At 42.4% G+C, this 22,687-nt stretch overlaps 1 protein-coding gene and 1 non-coding gene across 10 annotated transcripts in view; both read left to right on the forward strand.

Moving 5' to 3' along the window:
• Nucleotides 1–22,687, forward strand: part of TTC7B (tetratricopeptide repeat domain 7B) — a 249,895-nt gene that overhangs the window by 59,939 nt on the left and 167,269 nt on the right. For all 9 annotated transcript variants that reach the window (XM_026515458.3, XM_057318629.1, XM_057318630.1 and 6 more), the window contains 2 exons: nucleotides 3,893–4,023; nucleotides 19,601–19,722. In XM_026515458.3, the coding sequence (XP_026371243.3) occupies nucleotides 3,893–4,023; nucleotides 19,601–19,722 (253 nt within the window). The remainder of the gene's footprint in view (nucleotides 1–3,892; nucleotides 4,024–19,600; nucleotides 19,723–22,687) is intronic.
• On the forward strand, nucleotides 650–779 carry LOC113267440 (small nucleolar RNA SNORA11). Its single transcript, XR_003320787.1, has one exon. It is a non-coding gene; the product is annotated as a small nucleolar RNA SNORA11 (small nucleolar RNA).

A 22,687-nucleotide genomic window follows, 5' to 3' on the forward strand; every position in this document is an offset into this window, starting at 1 on the left:
GAGATTCCAGTTCACACCCACTAAGACGGCTATGATAAAACAGACAACAGTAAGTGTTGGCCAGCATGTGGAGAAACTGGACCCCCCCACCCTGTAAATTGCTGGTGGGAATAGTAAGATGGTATTGTCACTCTGCAAAACAGTTTGGTATTTCTTAAATAATTAAAAATAAATATATTATCTGACCCAATAATTCCACTTCTAAGTATATACCCATTAAAAGGGAATTAAAAACATATGTCCACACAAAAGATTATGCATGAATTTCATGGCAGCATTATTCATAATAGCCAAAAAGTGGCAACGACCCAAACTTCCATTACTGGCAAATAGGGAGAGAAAATGCAGTCTCTTCATACAGGAATACAAAGAAATGGAGTACTGTTATAATTTGGATGCACATTGAAAACATGTGAAGTGAAAGAAGCTAGACACAGAAGGCCACATATTCTATGATTCTGTTTTTGTGAAATGTCCAGAGAAGGCAAATCTATGGAAATAGAAAGCAAATTAGTGGTTGCCTGAAGCAGGGGGTGGGAATAGGGATTGACTTTTTTGGGGCAGAAAGGATCATTTGGGGATGATGGGAATGTTCTCCAACGGCACTGTGTTGATGGTTGCACAGCTCTGGGTTTATTACAAGTTGTGAGGGGTGTGCTCAGAGCAGGGGGCCTGAAGAAATGGCCCCTCTGTTTACAACACACCCAACAGAAATCTGGGTTCATTGAGACAAGGGGCACAAGACCTGTGGCCTTCCTATGAACAAATACCCTACATGCGTCGCAGAATAAAAATAAAATCGAAGTTGTTGAATTATACTTAAACTAATGAGTATTATGGCATATAAATTATCCCTCAATAGAGCTGTTTAAAATAAAATGGTGTACAGTAATCAGGACAGTGTAATATTGGGGAAAGAATAAACAAATGAGTGGAACAGAACAGAGCGGCCAGGAATATACCCATTCAACAATAGTCAACTGATTTTTGACAAAGGTGCAAAGGCAATTCAATGGGGACGAGATCGTTTCTTCAACAGAGGGTGTGGGCACAACTGGATATCCACATGCAAAAGACAAAAATCTGGACACAACCTTAGACCGTTCACAGATGTTAACTCAGAATGGATTGTAGCCCTAAGCATAAAATGCAAAACTGTAAAACTTCTAGAAGATAACACAGGAAAAAAATCTAGGTGACCTTGGGTTTGGCAGGGGTTTTAGATACCACACCAAGATCATTGTCCATGAAAGAAAACATTGATAGGTTAGACTGTATTAAAACTAAAAACTCTCATCCTATGAAAGACACTGTTCAGAGAATGAAAAGGCAAGTCATAGACTGGAAGAAAATATTTGCAAATATTTGTAAATATCTGATAATGAGTCTTATCCAAAATATACAAAGAACTCTTAAAACTCAACAACAACAACAAAAAACCAAACAGCCCAATTGAAAAAAGGGCCAAAGATCTGACCAGACACTTCACCAAAGAAAGTGTACTGATGGAAAATAAGCATCAGAAAAGATGCTCAGCATCCTATGTCTTTAGGGGATTGCAAATTACAATAGGGAGACACTACTATACACCTATTAGAGTGACTAAAGTCGGGGCACCTGGGTGGCTCAGACGGTTAAGCATCTGCCTTCGGCTCAGGTCATGATCTCAGGGTCCTGGGATCAAGCCCCAGGTTGGGCTCCCTGCTCAGTGAGGAGTCTGCTTCTCCCTCTCCCTCTCCCCCTGCCCCTGACTTGTGCTCTATTTCAAATAAATAAATAAAATCTTAAAAAAAAAAATAAGTGACTAGAATCCAAAAAACTAGTAACACCAAATGCTGAGCAACAGTAAGTCTCATTCCTTGCTGGTGAGAATGCAGAATGGTACAGCCACTCTGGAAGACAGTTGGGCAGTTTCTTACAAAGCTAAATATAATAATATTGTTTCAAAGCTATTGGTAAACAAAATGTATTTATTTAGCTGTTTCTTACAGAGTCTCACTTCTGGTATTTACCCATTTGAGTTAAAGACTATGCTCACACAATAACCTGCACGGTAATGTTTATAGCTGCTTTATTCATACTTGCCACAACTCGGAATCAACCAAGTTGCCTTTCAATGGATTAATGAACAAATGGAATATCGTAGGGACGAAAAGAAGTGATCAGGCCGCAGAAGACATGGAGGGACCTTAAATGCTAAGTGAAAGGAGTGAAAGACGCCAGTCTGAAAAGGCTGCATACTGCAGGTTTCCAACTGTATGACATTCTGGACAAGGCAAGACCATAAAGACAGTGAAAAGATGAGTGGTGGCCAGGGGTTCAGGACGAGGGAGATAGGGGTGGATAGGTGGGGCATGGGACATTTTTAGGGCAGTGAATTTGTCTGTCCATTGCTACAATGGTGGATTGGATGCATGACATTATGAATTTGCTAAAACTCATGAACTACAGAACACCGTAAGCCCTAATGTGGTTAAACTATAGACTGTAGTGAATAAAAAACAAAATAAATACAAACAAAAAAATCATCATGATGCAATACTGAAAAAACGTTTTGCTTGTTATATGCCAATTTTACCTCCGTAACAGCTGTCAAAAAGAATAACGAAATCTTTGAGCTGTACCTTCTGTGACAGACCGGTGACCTCTGAGCTCCCAGGCATGCGGTCTGCGGTTGTTGGCTCCTTGTGAATAGAAGTGGTTTCTCCTCCTTCCCATTCAGTAGAACCATCTCTCATGGCTTTTTACAGCCTGGAGGGACAATCACTGTTTGATGAGAGCAGCTTGGAAGAGGCCATTCTAGAAATGATGGCGCATGAAACCATGGATCATTTGCTGATGCCCAGTGTGTCTGGGGCCCTGTCCAGAGTGGCGTCTACTCTGAAAGTCAGCAACTAACCGGATAGGTGTTGTTTGGCCGGCCGGAAACCTGAGTTCAGAGTCCTGCTGTGTCGTTACCTGGCTGCCAGCTTTGGGGTCAGTCACTTGCTTTACCATGGCCCATCTCAGCTTCTTGGTCTATACATTGAGTGGGTTTTCTGGGGAATTTCTCTGGCTTCTTCTGGTTCCAGACCCCATTTCTGTCAATATCAAGCCTTCTCCCACACTTTTGCCTGGAGTGGAATGGGTGTCTTGTGTGTAAACATGTGTCCTAGGGCTCTCACCACAGCAGAGGCCTTCTTGTGTGGGGCCACCAGATGCCCTCCCTGTAGGTGCTGTCTCTCCGCCCTCAGTTGTGGCTGGAGATCTGGGGCCCAGCTTGCTCCAGGCTGGCCCAGGGCCCCGAGGTTGGTGGCGGTTCAGTCACCAGCCACTCCTCCCAGCTTGTTGTTCTTTTGGCCCTTTGTGCTTTCGTACATCCCAGCGCTAAACTCTCTCTTGGCAAAGAGGAGCTTCTCCATCTCCAGAGAAATGCCCACAAAACCGTTCTGGTATTTTCTCAGCCCACAACTGAGCCGTAGTCTGTGGCGCTATTGTGACTCCAAAGCTCTAAGGCTCCAAGTTAGAAGATTTTCCTAGTAACTAAGACCCCAAGAGCATTTAACATTTTTTTTTTTATGTTGCGTTAGTTAAGTGGACATTTTGGGATGGAAGATATTCTTCAGCTAATATTATGCTGTGAGCCTAGCTTTGCTTACTTAAAGGACCTTGGGACACATTTGACTGAGAAGCTCCATGAGGTCTGAAAGGGGTTATGGTGAAGTTCCTGATCAGATTCTCAGCCTGGCTATCAAGGTCAGGCGTCCTTGATGAGGGAGGGTAAAGGGCAGAGAATCTGTGTCTTTTGACTGTTTGTCATATCCTGGGACCGTCGGGCCCTCTAGGGCAATATTGAAAAATTAAGCTCCATGGAAAACAACTCAGCCATGTTTTGTATGTTTGATTTTTGTAGGACTTTGTTTAGAGAAGTTGCCTGTTTCCTCTTCTACCAGTAACCTCCACGTGGACCGGGAACAGGATGTCATCACCTGTTACGAGAAAGCAGGGGACATTGCACTCCTGTACCTCCAAGAGATAGAGAGGGTAAGTGAGGACCCTGTGTTTCTTCCTGTTGATAATTTTTTAAAAATTTCACATCAGACTGTAGAGAGCTGTGGTCAACCTCTGGAAACCCTTCAACACATCTGCCTCGAGGTGCAAAGCTTTACTTCTGTTCTTCAGTGTGAAGGGGATGGTGGCGTTTGTGGCACCTTGTGAAGAGTGTTTGGGAAACATTTTAACATCTGCAGAGCAGAAATGACAGCGTGCCCTGAAGTTGGTTAGTCATTCATGTTCTCCTGCCCACAGTGGGTTCAGCTCCATTTGTCCTTGCATGGACGAGATGCCAACAGAACGTACACCTGGGATTGGGGAGGTTTTCCTTTGGTAGTTATGCAAAAGGTCTGCTGGGGGCTCCCAGCTGACCTGCTTGGAGCGGGTGTGTATCCCCTGAGACCACCTGGGATGTTTTGCTCCAAGCAGTCAGCGGTTGCCCGTGGTGGGGAATGAAACCAGCAGCTGACAAGGGGGCCACCCGAGTGGAGATGGAGGGAACAGGAGGCCCCGAGCTCACAGCCTCAGGCCCAGAAGGTTGGAGGCTTGTCTGTTCTGAACTTGTCGGTTCAGAAGAATCGCTGCCTTTTGGCTTTGCTCTTTATTGTTCCTTCATCTCAGCCTCAATTTTACCATCTGTGAGAGGAGCAGACTAGTTTCTATTCCATGGAGTTCCGGTGGGGATTATAAAAGCTCATGTAAATAAAGGGCCTTAGCCCAGATGCAGAAACACTGGATTCTTAGTCAATGCCACTTATATTTTACTAATAACAACGGGTTCTAGCCATCTCTGCTTCTAGCAGAGTTTCCTGGCATTCTAACCAAGGCTTGACACTGAGATTCTCCCTTTTACACTCAGAGACATGTCCTGTGAGATTATTTAAAACAATGAGAAATCCTGTGAGACTTTGAAAATGATCCAAGTCTTGTTTCCCATCAATTTTTGGGGTTCTCTGTTTCCCTAAGGTTTAGAATGGGAAGGGGCTACCGAAGTCCGGTTAGCTTTCTTCTGTTGTCAGTGTACAGACTGAAGTAAAAATTTTTTTTTTTTTTTCTGGAAGCCTTCTTACGAAAGGATCAGAATTGCTTTGTAAGGGGCGGGGAGTGCAGGTGAGAGCCACAGAGAGGAGTAGGGAAGAATGATGGGACCAGTTTTGACCTGGCCGACACCAGCATGGGTTCTAAATCACGGGTCATGTTGTCTGGGAATTCAGGAAGATACTTGACCGTCTTGCCAAAATGTTCAATCGGAAGGCTGTTATGAGAAAGGAATTTTTGGTTATTCAGAATTTATGGTGTGATCTTTAGAGAAATGATCATGCAGCCTGCTTTTCAAATCCACATGGTCTTCACAGTGTGCCGCCTTGGTGGCCAGTGGAAGTGGAGAAGTCTGCTTAGCGCAGCCGAGCTGTTCTTGTTGACCCCACAGCCCTTGCCATGGAGGGGCCCTCACTTTGCACCTTACTGTCCAACAGTTGTCCAGCCCTGTCATCTCGGGGCTGCCTTCTCCTGGCTGGCAGAGAGGAGCTGCGTCTGTTACACGTGGCTTTAATGATGTGGGGATTGGCGGACTTGGATGTACTTTCTGTTGTATTTCTGTATGACCACCTATTCACTGTTGGGTTCTCTGGCCAGACCATCGAGGAGACTTATGTAATTGTAGGAATTTTTTTTTTTTTTTTGAGATTATTTATTTTGGAGAGAGCATGAGCGGGAGGGGCAGAGGGAGAGGAAGAGAGAGAATCTCAAGCAGATGCCACGCTGAGCACGGAACCTGACGTGGGGCTCGGTCTCACAACTCTGAGATCATGACCTGAGCCAAAACCAAGAGTTGGATGCTTAACCAACTGCACTAGCCAGGCACCCCTAATCATAGGATTTAAAAGAGATTTTTGTGTGTGGTTTTGGGGGAGACAGTGGTCAGAGGATGTCAGATTTGAAGATGAAATGGAGGCCCAGACAGGGAGGACACATAGAAGTTAGGACCAAGGCTAGGACTAGAACTCTTCTGATACCTAGTTCAGGGGCCACTCATGTCATTACCCCAGGCCGCTGCACCCAAGTGCACAACTGTGTCGTTTCCCACATCCTTACCTATGTATAGTGCTCCGTAAGTATTTGGCACATTTTCACATTTCTGGCTCTGATTTTCCAGCGTGAGTTTTCCTTTATGGGAAACCACCTGAGGCCTCCCCAGGTCCAGCAAGCTGGGATATTTGTGCTGGGAGAGACTGAATGAACCCAATATCTGTTTTGATCATAGTAAGTGCTCAAGAAGCCATTTGTTGATTGGTGGGAGGTCGAAGGGAAAAACAACCTTCCTTAAGTGACTGCTGGGCTTGGTGGATGTTCAAGGTCTGTATGAGGCAAGATTGGGGTGCGATGCAGAAGATACCTGCTTGGCTTTTTTTTTTTTTTTTTTAATTTTGAACTTAAAATGACTTTTAAGAATTATGCTAAATTAAAAACAGGAATGTTAGGGAAATGAAATCTGAAAGAAGTAACAGGCTGGGACAAGCCTAGGTAAACAGTGCTTTGTTTTTCTGGGTAAGCAAGGCTTGTAAGTAGAAAATCCCACACACTCTGTTCCCATATCGGTTCTGCAGGGCACAGGTCATTCCTCAGTGGTTTCCCTCCATTTCCCAGCTGTTCCATAGTGAAGAAGCTTCTGTTGGCCAGGACCTTTTGGCATTTTATTTATTAATGTTGGTTCTTAACTTCATTCACTAGCAAGAAAAAATTGGGGGAGAATTTTTGAGGACAGATTAGAGTGTGATGGTCAATATTTTCTCATGATCTCAAACTAGCAAATCATGTTTCTGAGGCAGCCCCATTCTCTGAATAGTGGAGACATTTGATGATAGCTTTGTTTGCTACCTGAAAGGCAGAAACTCTTCAGAAAGGGGGCGACCTTGGCTGACCTCGAGGCAGCTAACGTATGCTGCGAGAGGCAGCAGAGCATGGCCAGTGTGGGGATCCTAGATTTGCCACCTCTTAGCTGTGGGGCTTTGGACAAGTTACTCAACCTCTCTGTGCCACGTCAGGGTCCTCATTTGTAAAATGGCACTAGTGACTGCTGTGAGGCTATGGTGAGGACAGAGTGGGTTAACTCATGCACTCCCCGGTGTGTGGTTAGCAACAGTTAAATGTTAGCTTTGTTGTCATGTTCTGTACCTATGTCACTCTTTCCTAATCTTAGAAGATTTCAGATAGAGAAAAATCTGGAATATTATAAACATGCTGTTTCATTGAAAATGTTAAATAATTTTTAACAGAATATTTATGGAGTAATTTTTCTTGGGAGAACTTGGTTTTTTCTCTCTTGTGCAGAAGCTAATGGGACAGCATCTTGCCCTGGAGTCGTGATATCATATCTGGGTTCTGGTCTTCTGTTTACCCCTGACTGTTCGACCTTGGTCCAGTTGTATATTTCTGCGTGCTTCAGCCTTCCATTTTCATGGTGGGGCTAATACTGCTTGGTTTGTCCAGGGCTAGAGAACCAGTGAGCCACCAGTGTTTTCCACCTGCTGTAGGAAATTTCCATGTGTTCTTGTCCCCCTACCCTGTCCAAAGGTGGAGGCAGGGCCAAAGAAAATTTGAATACAGGAAAGCAGGGTGATTAAATATTTGTTTAGTGTTGTCCTTGTTATATTAGGGTTATTGAGCCATCTAATTTTCTCTGATAGTTTGTTCTCTGAAGGGGAATAAAAGAGACTTCTAAAATTGTGCATATACAATGATTTAATCAAACAAATTGAATGAGAACAGAGAGGATTGGAAATGACAGAGGCTGTCCTTGATTTGTGTCTCTTCCAATAGTGGCATCACGCCAATGGTAAATCAAGTTACCTGCCCCACAAGGAGCTTCTCATGGCCATGATAGGAATAAAGATGACTTCACTTTTGAATATCATAATATGAGCCCTGCTTTTGGCAAATGAAATCATCCTGTCTCTGTCCTTTGCAGGCACCAGCCAACCAGCTGGTTATGGCCTTTCTTGAGCTGACGCTGTGCCAGGCTGGGGCTGGAACTTCACCTGCCGACAGTTCACGTCTTCACACCCTATTTTAGAAAAGAAGTGAATACTAAATTATGGGATACCCGTCGACTTTTGACGGGAAGTTTTAGGGCTAAAGTTTTGAGGAGAAACAACTGGTCCCCAAATACTGCCGGACCTCACCCGGGATTCCTCTGTTCATCAAGGAGTCGCTCCTAGTGAGCATGGCCAGGCCCCGGCCTTCTTTCCTCCTCGCTGCAGGGGGAACTTGCAGCCGCAGAGCTGAGGTGCTGGGCTCGGCAGCGGATTAGACTAAGGTGCAGCATGAATTCAAACAGATGTCCCAGGAGAAGTGCTCAGGGCCGCAGATGGCAAAGGCAGGGTGTGACTCTGGGGGTCCATGTAGCCATGCTTTTGGCTTTAAAATGTGAGACAATAAAGACAAAGATTCTTCCTTCCCATCCCCTTTCCATGCCCTCCCTCTTCACTCGTACCAAAGCAGCGGGCACCAGTCCACAGCTTAATAGACTGCTTCCTTAAAGACATGTCAGGACGCTGACCAGCCAGTAAATGTGCTCTGACTCCGGGCCTGCCATCTGACTGGCTGGGACGGGAGCCCACGCGCACTTAAAACTCAGAAAAGTCTGGAAACCAGAAAAGAACAGTCGCTTATTTTAATTTTCGTATATTCTCAGTCAGTCTTTGCCCTCATAATTTTATAGCATTAAAGAGTTTCGTATCTGGTTTTTTTTTTCACTCAACATTATGTCCACACTTGAAAATGTTTTCATGGAAATATAGTATTTCATCAAGGGGATGGCCTCTGTGATATAATTAACTTATTGTTGGGTCTGACCTGTTGTAAATATTGCTGTGATACTGGCTTCCTTTGGTAGCTCTCCCCTGGCTTTTGTTGTTTCCCAAGGGCAGATTCCCACAAGTGGAGATATTTTGGGCATTCTCATTAACGACGTATTGTGTCCCGTTCTCTCTCTACAAGTCACGCTAACGTCTTCTCCCTTTGGCAGTGTAGGAGCATAGTGGCTGCTTTGCATGCTTGGCGGGGTTGCTGTTGTGTAAGAGTTATTTTGCTGGTGTGCTGGGTGACAGTGGTACCTTGCTTGCAGCTTTGGTTTGCATTTCTTTGACTATCAGTCAGGGTGAAATTGTTTCCATCTACTTGCGTACAGGTTATGTTTCATTTCTTTTTGAATTACAGCATTATTGAGATGTAATTCACATGCCTACCATTCGCCCATTTAAAGTATACAATTCAGTACTTTTTAAATATATTTAGAGTTGTACAACCATCACCAATATGTCACCAATTCCAGAACATTTTTGTTGCCCCGAAAAAGAAACCCTATACCCACTAGCACTCCCCATTTACCTCCGATCTCCCCCAGTGTGTGCAGATTTGTATGTTCTAGACATTTCAGACAGATAAAACGATACATCATGTGATCTTTTAGAACTGGCTTCTTCAGCATGTCCCAGGGCTTCCTTTCTTTCTCCTGACAACATGCCATTTTATGGATATGCTGCACTGGGTTTATCCATTCATCATCTATCACTTATCATTTGGGATGCTTCCACTTTCTGGCTGTTATAATAATGCTTCTACAAATGTTCACGTACAAGATTCTGTGTGGGCAATGCTCCCATTTTTCTTGGGTATATACCTAGGTGTGGAATTGCTGGGTCCTGTGGTAACTTTATGTTATATTCCTTTCTTGTCTGTGGATACTTCCTGTTCAGTTTTTGGATAAAGTCTTTTTCTGATCATTTGAATAAAGTCTATATCATAAATATGTTAACTCTTGAATCATATTTGCTCTGAATATTTTCTCAGCCAGTAAATTTCCATTTTTAAGTTGCTCATACATTTTAAATCTATATATAGTTGAACCTGATTTTTTTGTATTACATTTGTTTCATTGTTTTAAAGCTGAAATATTGGGATAGACTCCCTCTAGGATTTAAAAATTCGTCAGTCCTTTTCCATATTTTCAAAAACAACTTTTAATTTCCAAATCTTGGGATTTGTTTTGTTGCGTGCCATTAGGTATGACTCTAAATGAACGTTTCTCTCAGATTTCACTGCCACGTTAAGATGATCTTCTCTTTGTTTTTTTTCACATTTGCTGTCATACATTTTAAGTCATTCAATAAAATTTTAGATACAATAGTAATTTCTGGCTTTCCTATTTTGTTCTGCTATTCTTATATTGTACCAGTGTGACGTCATTCAGTAAGTACTTCTTTATGAAGGGTTTCAACATCTGAAAGAATTGGTAGCTACATACTACTCTTATTTTTCAGAATAGCCCTTGTTCTTTCCTGCTGATACTTCTAGGTGAATTTTAGAATAAGTTTGTTGAGTTCTAGAAAAGTCCTGTTGGGATCGGTTGGATTTTTATGAACCCTATCCATAATTTGGAGAATTATATTTAGTCTTCACTCATCTGTGACCATGACATCTCTTTCCATTTTATAAGACCTTTTGTTTCACAGATTTTAGTAGGTTTATTTTATTCCCAATTTTTCTATTTGTATTGCTTTGTGAATAGGATCATTATTTTTTAAATTATATTTTCATTTTTTCTGTAATGATTTTTTTATAATAATTTTTTATTATATTATGTTAGTCACCATACAGTACATCCCTAGATTTTGATGTAAAGTTCCATGATTCATTACTTGCGTATAACACCCAGTGCACCATGCAATACATGCCCTCCTTACTACCCATCACCGGCCTATCCCAGTCCCCCACCCCCCTCCCCTCTGAAGCCCTCAGTTTGTTTCCCAGAGTCCATAGTCTCTCATGGTTCATTCCCCCTTCTGTTTACCCTCCCTTTCTTCTTCCCTTTCTTCTCCTACCGATCTTCCTACTTCTTATGTTCCATAAATGAGTGAAACCATATGATAATTGATTTTCTCTGCTTGACTTATTTTCACATATAGCAGTGCTTTTAATTTTTTAATTCACTTACACAAACATTTGTTGAGTACTTTTTTTTTTTTAATTCAGAGAGAGAGCACAAGAGCACGAGCAGGGGTGAGGGTCAGAGAGAGGGAGAGGCAGACTCCCTGCTGAGCAGGGAGCCCCATGCAGGGCTGGATCCCAGGACCCAGAGATCATGACCTGAGCTGAAGGCAGATGTTTAACCGACTGAGCCACCCAGGCTCCCCTGTTGAGTGCTGTCTATGTTCTGCACTGTGCTTTACACTAGGGGCACTGGAATGAATAAGCCGCAGAGCCTGTCCTTAGGAAACATACGATCTATCGGGGACCCAGGTCTGTAACCAGTGTGGGCAGTGCTTTGGTGGGGAACACTTAGAAGACTCTGCAAGCCCAGAGAAGTGTCTTGGTGGATCAGTCTGGTAGGTCAGGGATGGTTCCTGGAAGAGAGGACACCTGAGCTGAATTTTGAAGGCTGACAAGAGTAGCAACATAGGAATATTAGCCACAATACTGAATTCTATAAAAATGAGTTGATTCTTTTCATTTTCCTAAGAATACAAATATATGACAGAGGAATGATTTTTGTTGTTCCTTCCTAATATTTTCCATTGTATCTCTCTCATACCCTGTCTCCAGATTTTTTTTCCTGTCTCCAGATTTTCTAAAACAATGTTAAAAAATAAAAGTGGTAGGGGTGCCTGGGTGGTGCAGTCGTTAAGCATCTGCCTTTGGCTCAGGGCGTGATCCCGGCGTTATGGGATCGAGCCCCACGTCAGGCTCCTCCGCTATGAGCCTGCTTCTTCCTCTCCCACTCCCCCTGCTTGTGTTCCCTCTCTCGCTGGCTGTCTCTATCTCTGTCGAATAAATAAATAAAATCTTAAAAAAAAAAAAAGTGGTAGAAAATGTCCTTACTTTGTTCCTACTTGAAGGTAACTCTTTAATATATCTCCATTAAGGATTATTATTAGTATTTTTAAAAGATTTTATTTATTATTTGCCAGAGAGAGAGAGAGAAAGTGAGCACAAGTGGGGGGAGCAGCAGGCAGAGGGAGAAGCAGATGCCTCACCGACTGAGCCACCCAGGCGTCCCTCCATTAATGATTATAATGCTTATATGCTCGTTAAGTTTCCCACTTAAAATTCATAATAATCTTTTCAGGTATATATTATTATTCCCATTACACAGATGAAGACAGTGAAGATCTGCGAGATTGAAGGAATTGTCCTCAGTCCACAAGTGGTGAGGAGTATCAGAACCTGACCTTGAACCTGGGTCTTTTGACCTAAAATCTTTGGCCTCTACCCCCTTGCTGTCATGCTTCCTTAGTCACTGGGTGTATGCTTTTGCCAAAGTAGGATACACTTGTTAAGGATGCTTGTTGGCAGTCCTCTTGCGAGGAAGTGTTTATCCGCAGAACAAGTGGTGGCTTCGACACTGCCAAACAATGCTCCTCCCAGGCCCATGTGTTAGAGGCTCTTTGCGAAGAAGGGATGAAATCCAAGACTATTAGACTTAAGGGTAAACCCTGAGCTAAGCTATTCTCTCTGCCTCCCCACTTGTGTCTTTCCCATTCTTCCCATTTATAACCTAAAGCCTCATCCTGGCAGCTCTGACCTCTTGTCTTTTGGACTTTGTTCTGCAAGAAAAGGCAGACTGATGGGACGAAGGGGAAGGAGCTGGACTGCAGAGTCAGATGGACCAGAGTTTCAGCACTAACTCTAATACTTGCTAGCCATGCAGTTTGGGCAACTCACCCAGTAGAACAAAGCTTCACTTCCTCCTTCAGTGAAGAGAGGATAGTAGTGTGTATCTCAGTGGCTTTTTGTGGGGAAATAAATGAGAGAGCCTAGGTGCCTAGTAGTGCCTAGTGCCTAGTAGGTTACTTTCTTATTGCCTTTTTTCTGCATTTCTGATTGGTCTTGCAAATTCATTCATTTACTCATTCATTACGTGTTTCATTCATTTATTATGTATATTGAATACTTATCCTGCACCAAACATTGCAGTAGACATTGAACATTATTAGTAAATGAAATAGATGTGGCCCTGACTTTGTGGACATTTCAGCACCACAGAGGGAGACAGCCGGTAATCAAATTAGAAAAAATACTTATAAATGCAATGAAGGAATGGGATGGGCTACTGTGAGAGGGAATAATAGAGGCAGGCCTATGTGATGTTAGGTGGTCAGAGAAGGCCCTTCCAACAAGGCGACAATCAAGTTGATACCTGAAGGATGAGAAAGATCACAAGGGTAACATGACCCAGATCGTGTTACAGAAAGTTATTCAGACTGCTTGTGAAAAGGCAGAAGGAAGAAAAGGAGCAAGAGAAGACATGGAGACTCCGTTTAGGAGACTGTTGTGGAAATCTCACAGGAAGTGATGGTAGCTTCCATGAAGGTAATGGTTGTAGAAATGGATAGATACAGACATAGCTGAGAAATAATTAGGAGGGACATGGTAATAGATTAGAGAGTGTCAAGGTGTCAAGCCTCACCCCCCCAACCCCCCACCCAGTGTCTGATTTGGGCAGCTGGGTGGATGATATTATTTATTAAGATGGGATAATAGAGAATTATGTTTTGGGGTGAACCTGGGCTTCTAGGAACTTTAATCATGCTCAGAGTTTTCCTGGGGGTGGAAGTTAGGTAGTTCTCATCCCAGGAAGGCATTCTAGAAGCTAGGAGGAGATGTCCAGAAAGGGCCTCTTGAGGATGAGCCTCATCCCTGAGCTCTGGGTATATAGACCCTTCCTAAGACTGAGGCTAGACCAGGAATATCCAGGAATTTCTGCCTCCCACCACCAGCCATGTAACAAACATAGCACCAAATAATGAGTAATGGCAGAACACTACTAGAAAAGGGGCATGAAATTGGAGAGAAATCCCCTCTGTAGCCCAAGCATACAGGGACTGCTGAAAATAGGATGAAACAGAAGCACAGAAAAACCCTCTGGCATCCCAGGCCCCACAGTAAGCACAAGTTAGTAGCCCACTGCTTGAGGAATTTGAAGTCTGTGGTACATTGCGGGTAATTATAGAAAAACAAAGCCCAGCCCAACTTCAACTACTGATTAGATTGACTCAGTCCCCTACATTTGTTGCCTTATAGATGAAAAGGGTGCCCATTTTTAAGTACAAATATTATTTACCTCAGTCTCTTTCTCTACACACAACCTTCAACATTGAATTTAAAAATATGAGATATACACAAATGCACCCAAACTCTTGTGAAGAACAATAAACAAAACCAAACCCAGAAGTGACCCGGTGTTGGCGCTATCAGATAGGAGCTTAAAAATATCAATGAATAGTATGTTAAAGGATATTGTGGAAAAAGTATACAACATACATAAAGAGATGGGAATTTCAGCAGAGAGGTGGAAACTATAAAAATGTAAAATTGAAATGCTAGAAATAATAAAACATGGTAAAAGAGTTGAAGAGATTTTTTTTTTTAAGATTTTATTTTGGGGGCACCTGGGTGGCTCAGTCAGTTAAGCATCCTATTCCTGGTTTTGGCTCAGGTCTTGATTTCATGGGTCATGGGATTCATCCCCATGTTGGGCTCTGCGCTCAGCGGGGAGTCTGCCTGAAAATTCTCTTCTTCTGCCCCTTCCCCTACTCACATGTGTGCACACTCTCTCTCTTTCTCTCTCTCAACTAAATAAATAAATCTTTGAAAGAAAAGGTTTTATTTTTAAGTAATCTCTACCCTGCAACATGGGAGTCAAACTTATAACCCTGAGATCAAGAGTCACATGCTCCCCAGGTGCCCAGAGATGAATAAGTTTTTTAATGTCTTATTAGAATACTGGACACAGCTAAGAAAAAATCTTTCAGGTGAAGATAGGTTAATAGAGATGATTCAAATAGAAACACAAAAGGAAAAAAAAAGAGTAGAAAAAAACCAAAACAGAGCATCCAAGAAATACAGAAAAAATATGTATTTGGTGTCCCAAAAGGAAAGGAGAGAGAAACTGAAATGGAAGAAATATTTGAAGAGAAAAATGGCTGAGGATTTTTCAAAATTCTGAAACACAACGAACCACAAATCCAAGAATCTCAGAGGACCACAAGCAGGATAAACAGAAACATACATTTAGATATATTGTAGTTAAACTACTGAAAATCAAAGACAGACTCTTGAAGGAAATCAGAAGAAAAGAAATTTTAGATACAGAAGAATAAAGCTAATAGTTACAGCAGATTTGTCATTAGAAACTATGCAAATTAGAAGCCATCAGAGAGATGCCCTTAAAGTACTGGATGAAAAATTTCAAAACACTTTTGAAGAAAGAAGACAAAGACTTTGTTTTTTATAGGACAAACAAAATAGGAAGAATGCATTACTAACAGATCTGCATAACAAGAAACGTCAAAGAATTCAAGCAGAAGAAAATACACATACATACAATGAAATGAAGATCATCATAAGTGGTGACAATGAGCATACATATAAAAGACTTTTTCTTATTTTTAATTTTTAAAAAATATAATTGACCACCTAAATCAACAATAGTAACAATATATTGCAGGATATATAACACAGAAGTAAGATGTGTGACAACCATAGCACAAAAGATCAGGGAAGAAATGTAAGTATACTGTTATAAAGTGTTATACTATATATGAATTGGTGTACTATTGTTTGAACATAGACTGTGATAAGCTAAAGAGCTATACTGTATACCATTGGGCAGCCGAGAGAGCGGGGGAGGCAGGGGCCGTGGGTGGATGGGCAGATAGACAAACATAATTAACCAGTCATTAGTGGAAAAGAAATGGAATCGTCAATCCAAAAAAGCAGAATGAGAGAGAAAAAAGAAACAAAGAACAGATGGGAATGTAAAAAAACAACAAGCAAGATGGTTCCAGTCATGTCAATAGTTACATTAAATTTAAATGGTCTGAACAATTAAAAGGGAGAGATTTTCAGATTGGATGAAAATGCAAGGCCCCATATATGCTATCTATAAGAAAACCATTTAAAATTGATATATAGGTAGACAAAAAGCGAAATTATATACCATGTAAACAATAATCAAAACAAAGCTAGGGTGATTATTACATCAGAGAGTTGAATTTAGAACAAAGAGATAGATCTTTACAGAAGATAAAGGGAGACGTTACATAAGAAAGGAGTCAGTTAATCAACAAGACGTAGTAATTCTAAAAGTGTATGTAGCTAATAATAGAGCTTCTAAATGTCTAAAAATACATAGAAGAATTTATAACATTAAATGTATATATTAGAAAGGAAAAGAAATTCAAATCAGTGGGATAAATTTCTAATTCAAGAAACTAGAAAAAGAACAAATTAAAGCCAAAGCAAGCAAAAGGAAGGAAATAGTAAAAATCAGAACAAAAATCAATGAAATAGAAAAGAGATAAACAGAGAAAATCAGTGAAACTAAAAATGGATTTTTTGAAAAGATCGATAATATTTGTAAACTATTAACAAGATTGAACAAGAGAGAAGACACAAATTACCAACACCCAAGAGGAGGAGAGAGTACTATAGATTCATAAACATTAAAAGGCTGCAAGAGAAGGGGTACCTAGCTGGCTCAGTCAGTGGAGCATGTGACTCTTGATCTCAGGGTTGTGAGTTCGAGCCCCATGTTGGGTATAGAGATTACTTAAAAAATAAAATCTTTAAAAAAAAGTGGTAAGGGAAAATTATGACCAACTTTATGCCAATAAATGTGATCACTTAAAAAAAATGACAGATTCCCTGAAAGACACAAGCTACTGAAGTTCACTGAAGAAGAAAGAGTAACCCAACTGCTCCTGTGTCTATTAAAGAAATTGAATTTGTAGTTAAAAACCTTCCTACAAAGAAAACTACAGGTCAAGTTGACTTTATTGGTGAATCCTACCAAACTTTAAAGGAAGAAATGACAGCAGTACTATGAAAACTTTCTGAATACAGAAGAGGAGAAAAACATTCCCTCATTCATTTTATGAGACTGATATCTCTTATGAATATAGATGCAGATATCCTCAACAAAATACCAGCAAACTGAATCCAACAACATATAGAAAGGATTATACACCATGACTGAGCAAGATTCATTTCAGGAATGCAAGTTGACTTAACAGGTGAAAATCAACTAATGTAATATATCAGTAGAACAAAAGACAAAATCCACGTGGTAATGATAGTTTGAGTAGATGTAGAGAAAGCATTTGACAAAGTCCAACATCCTTTTGTGGTAGGAATAGAAGTTTGTGTCTTCAACCTGATAGAAGGACCTATGAAAAACCCACATCTAATAACATATATAATGGTGAAAGACTGGATTTTTCCCCCTAAGATCAGGAGCAAGACAAGGATGTCTGCTCTCACTACTTCGATTCAGTATTGTGGCAGAGCCAGTGCAATTAGGCAAGATAAAGAAATAAGGCCTCTAGGTTGAAGAGGGAGAAGTAAGACTATCTCTCTTTGCAGGTGACATGACTGTGTATACAGAAGATCCTAAGGAATTACTATTTTAACTAGTAAGTGATTTCAGCAAGGTTATAGAATACAAGGTCAATATAAAAAGTCTGCTTTTATTTCTCTACAGTAACAATCCGAAAATGAAATTAAGAAAACAGTTCTCATAATAGCATCGAAAGATGAAAATACATGGGAATAGTAAAAAGAAGTGCAAACCTTATACCCTGAAAACTATAAACCACTGTTGAAAGAAATTAAAGAAAACCTAAATAAATGGGATCCACTTTTATGGATCAAAATACTTGATTTGTTAATATACATCTGTATCTATGGCTATAGTCTCTCCATGCGCGTGCACGCGCGCACACGCATGCATACATACATACATATAATAAATATAAGATCTATTTTTAACTTTAGGACAAGTGCCCAGACCTTTAATGACTATGCGTAGAAAACCCACATTTTTCTGAAGTTGAGTGACTACTTTGGTTACATTTTAGTTTCTCCTGTTAAATTTAATTAAAATTAAATGTAATGGTTTACGTTTAAAACTGGCATACATAACCCAATCTCAGTTTTTGGAAAATGATTTTTATCTTTCTTTCCTTGATACGTATGTATAGAGATACCTGGATTATTGTTCAATAAATGTTAACTGTTTATTTGTGCGTGGTGGAATTTTGAGATGATTTTTAATTTTCTTTCTGTGCTGTACCGAATTGTTTTTGCTTTAAAGTAAACACAGCATTTTTAAAAATTAAAAGCTATTCTTGAAAGCAGATGAAGGCTAAGTGTTTAAAGTTTGAGCGTTGGGCCTCCAAGTGGAGATGTCAGGGAAGTAGTTGAATATATGAGGCTAGTGTTCAGAGGGAAAGTCTGCAGTAGAGAGGGTAGCTTTGGGAGCTGGCAGCGTAGAGACGATTTCTGAGGCTCAGAGGAATGGGTGAGATCATCTTGAGAGAGACTTACAAGAGACCGTGCTCTTCTCGTGTGCAGCACTTGGAGGATGCGTTGGGAAGGAGCAGTAGAGCCAACAATGACAGTTCGCAGCGGGAGCAGGAACACCTGCCTCTTAGCACTCGCAGAGCCAAGTGCTAAGTCGGGAAGGAGCCAGGCAGTTTTGATAAGATGCTGGGATGTAGTTCAAATGCAAGGGTTGCCCACCTGGATCTCATCCCACAACCTCTGTTCATTGTGCACTTTCTTTGCTGTTTCCCGAAGCTCGAAAGTTAGAGAACCAGCAATTGCTTCCACTCCATACGAAGAATAATTCTGAGACCTCTAGAATGTTTGGGCCTTGGCTTACAGCTGGGTCTTTGAAGGGCTGCTGACTTTCAGCAGATGTGGACAGCATGTTTGGAGAACACTTGCAGGGGGTTTAAATGGGCCACAGGTAGCTTCTGTTTGATAAATGCTTTATTTGACTTGCCGGTTTAAAGCGGGGAGCCTCTGTAACAGTAGGTATGTGGTTACGCTTCACTGTAACCCACTCGACTGGAAGGTCTTTCTCCTGACTAGTTGGCAGTCTTTCTGTGGGGCTAAAAATTTAGACCTTTAAAATCTCATTATCTGTTGACAAAAGATCAAGTTTTGGGAGAGAGAGGGCTTAGGTTGTTTTCCTCCGCGCTCCCCTTGAGAGTGCATAGGCCATGGCTTTGAAGCCTAGAGAGTTCACCCTCCCTGGGGAATTTTGGGGCCAGTGCCAATCATGGCGCTTCTCAGCTCAGCTTTCTTTGGAGATCATCAAGCTTCTGTGGGGCGGGAGCTGCCTGTCCGTGACCTCTGCTGTTGGTGGGTGATGACTGTTCCTGCCTGTTGGTGGGACCTGTCTCTGTCTCACTCAGACTCTCTGTCAACATCCTGGCACCCAGCAGAGCCCCTCCACCTCAGCGCCTCCCCTGGCCCCGGGCACCCCTCAGCACCCTTCAGTCCTCAGCCCTCCATGCCAGGAGAGCCACGCACGCCCCGGCTCAGAGCTGTCGTTCTCTCGGCTTTCCTAATCTTTGCGCTCACTTCTGCACCAGTCCCTACGCACCGACGCTGGCGTGAGGAACCTCATTTGTCAGGTCGTGCAGCGCGTTCAGAATTGCGGTTTGAAGGGACTAGGCTTGGATGTGGATCTGATTAGTTTTCCGATTTTCTCCCCTTCCAGGTAATACTTACCAATATTCAAAACAGAAGCCCTAAGCCTGGCCCTGCTCCCCACGATCAAGAACTAGGTTTTTTCCTAGAAACAGGACTTCAGAGAGCCCATGTCCTCTATTTCAAAAATGGGTAAGCCTTCTTCATTTTTTAACTCAGGTTCCTAACAAAGGACAATAGAAAGCCTCACCATGCTGTCTCTGGTTTAGCTATTGTATCAAAGCAATTTTGAAAACAAACTTCGATTGGAAGAGTTTTTTAAAAATCATGAATGTAGGCTCTTTTGATTCTTCTGCCCTGGCTGTCTCCCTTTGCCATGAGGCTTGAAGGTGGGAGAAGGGAGGAAGGAGGGCTCCTTTGTGAGTAGGAGTCACAGGTTCGAAGCCCCAGCCCTGCGGGTGGGTCTGCTGGGAACGAGCTTTATTTATTTATTTATTTATTTATTTATTTATTTATTTATTTTTTTTTTTAAAGATTTTATTTTTATTTATTTAACAGAAATAGAGATAGCCGGCGAGAGAGGGAACACAAGCAGGGGGAGTGGGAGAGGAAGAAGTAGGCTCATAGCAGAGGAGTCTGATGTGGGGCTCGATCCCATAACGCCGGGATCACGCCCTGAGCCGAAGGCAGACGCTTAACGACTGAGCCACCCAGGCGCCCCCTTGGGAGCGAGCTTTATGCCTCCCTCCTCCGCGGCGGTGGTTCTGCCACACAGACCAGCCCCTTCTGTTGGGGGACGAGTCGGTGACTTGGAAATCCCAGCACGCAGGCTCACCTCCTGAACGGCTTCTCAGTTCAGAGAACTGTGTCTGCCAAATCACCAGCGGTTTTTAAGAAAGTGACTGTGGCTCTGATGTCACATGGGCACATTTTCTGCTTGAGCTGCCTTCGAAAAGGGTTTAGGAAAGTTTACTAATGTGAACATGAGGGATAGCTCTCTGATACATTTGATGTTTGTTTTCCTTTCTGTGCTGCTCTTTTGAGAAATGCGATGATTCTGTTCCAAATCTCTTCAGCTGTCCCTTGTTTTGACCTTGTGCTGCAGGATAGGTGTGCATGAAGACCCACAGTAGGTATCCGGCTTCTCCGTAGCTCCTCATAGGCCTGTTCCCCTTCCTCTAGGAATAGTCGAGTAGCGCTTGGAACCACAGAGGGGACACAAGTCCCAGCCTTTGGATAAATGAACAGTGGAGCTGCTCCCTCTTCATTTTCAAGAGCTTCAAACCTTGGGGCGTAGCTCATGGAAGTGGCATTTCTGCTCCATGGTCTCAGAGCCACGTGCAAACATTTCTTATTTGTTGCTGGTAAATGCTTGTTTTCCAAATCCCATTAAATTATTGGTGGACGGGGCCTGCTTGGCTCCAAAGGCCATTGGTTCAGATCGGCATGGCGTGTGAAAGGCCACGACACCACCCCAAGGTTTGGACTGGCTTGAGGCCTTGGCGGCCGAGAAGATGCTCTTGGGTTTGATCTCATCTGCCACTGATTCAGATCGTTTGAGCAATAGCGCATGTCCTCTGGGCTGAATTTTTAGTTCTATTTCCTATGATGTTATAAATAGAGGGAGAAGGGAGTGAACATGGGGTATTTTTTTGAGTGATTTGTTTCTTCTCCCTTTTAACATTAAATAGTGGTCATCACAGAGGAACCCCAACCTTGCTGTCTCTCCCTCTGACCTGTGAGTGTATGTGGTTGACTCCCATACGCAAGCCCAGAGGCAGGAATGCATTCCCTTGGGGCTCTCAGGGGTGCCAAATCAATACCTTCTATTGAAAATGCTTTGTGTAAGATTGGTAAAGGTGGGCTAGATAATTTTTTTCATCTCAAGCCTACTCATTGAAGAGGAAGAAGCTAGTACCCTTGGGCTCTGACGTCCTGCCCTGAAATGTTGGCTGCCCACTGGAATCCAACTGAAAAATAATAATGATGAGAGGTTTGCACTAGATGATGGATTACATGCCAGGAATTGCTCACCGGCTCATTTCGCTTTTTATTTTACCCAAGTTCAAGGAGATTCCCATTGACGTAGCCAAAGTGAAGAGACTGCTTAACTTTGAAGCCTTTTCTCCTCCTTTCTTGTCCTCTCGCTCTTTTCTTTGGGCTCCAAAGTCCAGTGATAGGATTGGCCAACTTTTCTAGAGGGTCCTTGCCAGCTGCAATGTCCTTTGCAGCAGTAATGAGAGATTACTTTGAGGTAGATGGAGGCAAAGGCCAGTTTGGGAACCACAAACTATGGATGAAAGGAGAGAAAGCAGCAGGAGTTTTTGGGCATGTCTAGTGCTGCCAGGCCACCTGACTTAGAGCAGTGGCTTTCTCAGGGCCCAAGAGCCACGCCTGGGTCATTGTCAATGGACATTCATGGCCAGGATCTCTGTGGGGTAGGTGGGGACACCTGGAGGTAGCTGCTGTCCCCAAGCACCAGTGGCTCCCACATCCCATCTTCTGATGTGTTTACTCCTTTTTGTTTTTCTGTACTTAATTTTTAAATTATTTTAATTTTTATTTACTTTTTAGAAGGGGGAGAGAGAGAGAGCACATGTGCCGGGGAGGGGCAGAAGGAGAGGGAGAGAGAGAGAATCTTAAGCAGACTCCATGCCCAGCGTGGAACCCAACGTAGGGCTCGATCTCACAACCCGTAGGTCATGACCTGAGCCAAAACCAAGAGTCAGACACTTAACTGACTGAGCCACCCAGGTGCCCCTCTGCACTTTAAAAATATGTATCTGGAAGGATATCATGGATGGGGTTTGACTGATTTGCAAGGATTAAGGAAATGGGCGGTAGAAGAGCTTTGCAATAAGAGATGGGAATTGATAAAGCCCATCTTTTTCTTTAGAAATGTACTTCGATATCTTCGGCTTTGTAGTTGTCATCCCTGAGGACTTAATGAGTGTTAGTAATTAATCTTATTCTTTTCTAATTCTCCCACCTTTCCCAAGAGTACGTGAACAGACTAGTGAACTTGGGTCTCTGTCAGAAAGAACCTGAGTCCCAGACCAAGGCTCCTACTTCACCGGGCTTGATCCTCACGGCGTTGGCTGTTCCCCGGGCACTGCCGCCCCACGAGGTTGACGCTATAAGTACTGTTGTCCCCGTG

This window comes from Ursus arctos, unplaced genomic scaffold, assembly GCF_023065955.2.
Source record: "Ursus arctos isolate Adak ecotype North America unplaced genomic scaffold, UrsArc2.0 scaffold_25, whole genome shotgun sequence".
Classification (NCBI taxonomy): Eukaryota; Metazoa; Chordata; class Mammalia; order Carnivora; family Ursidae; genus Ursus; species Ursus arctos.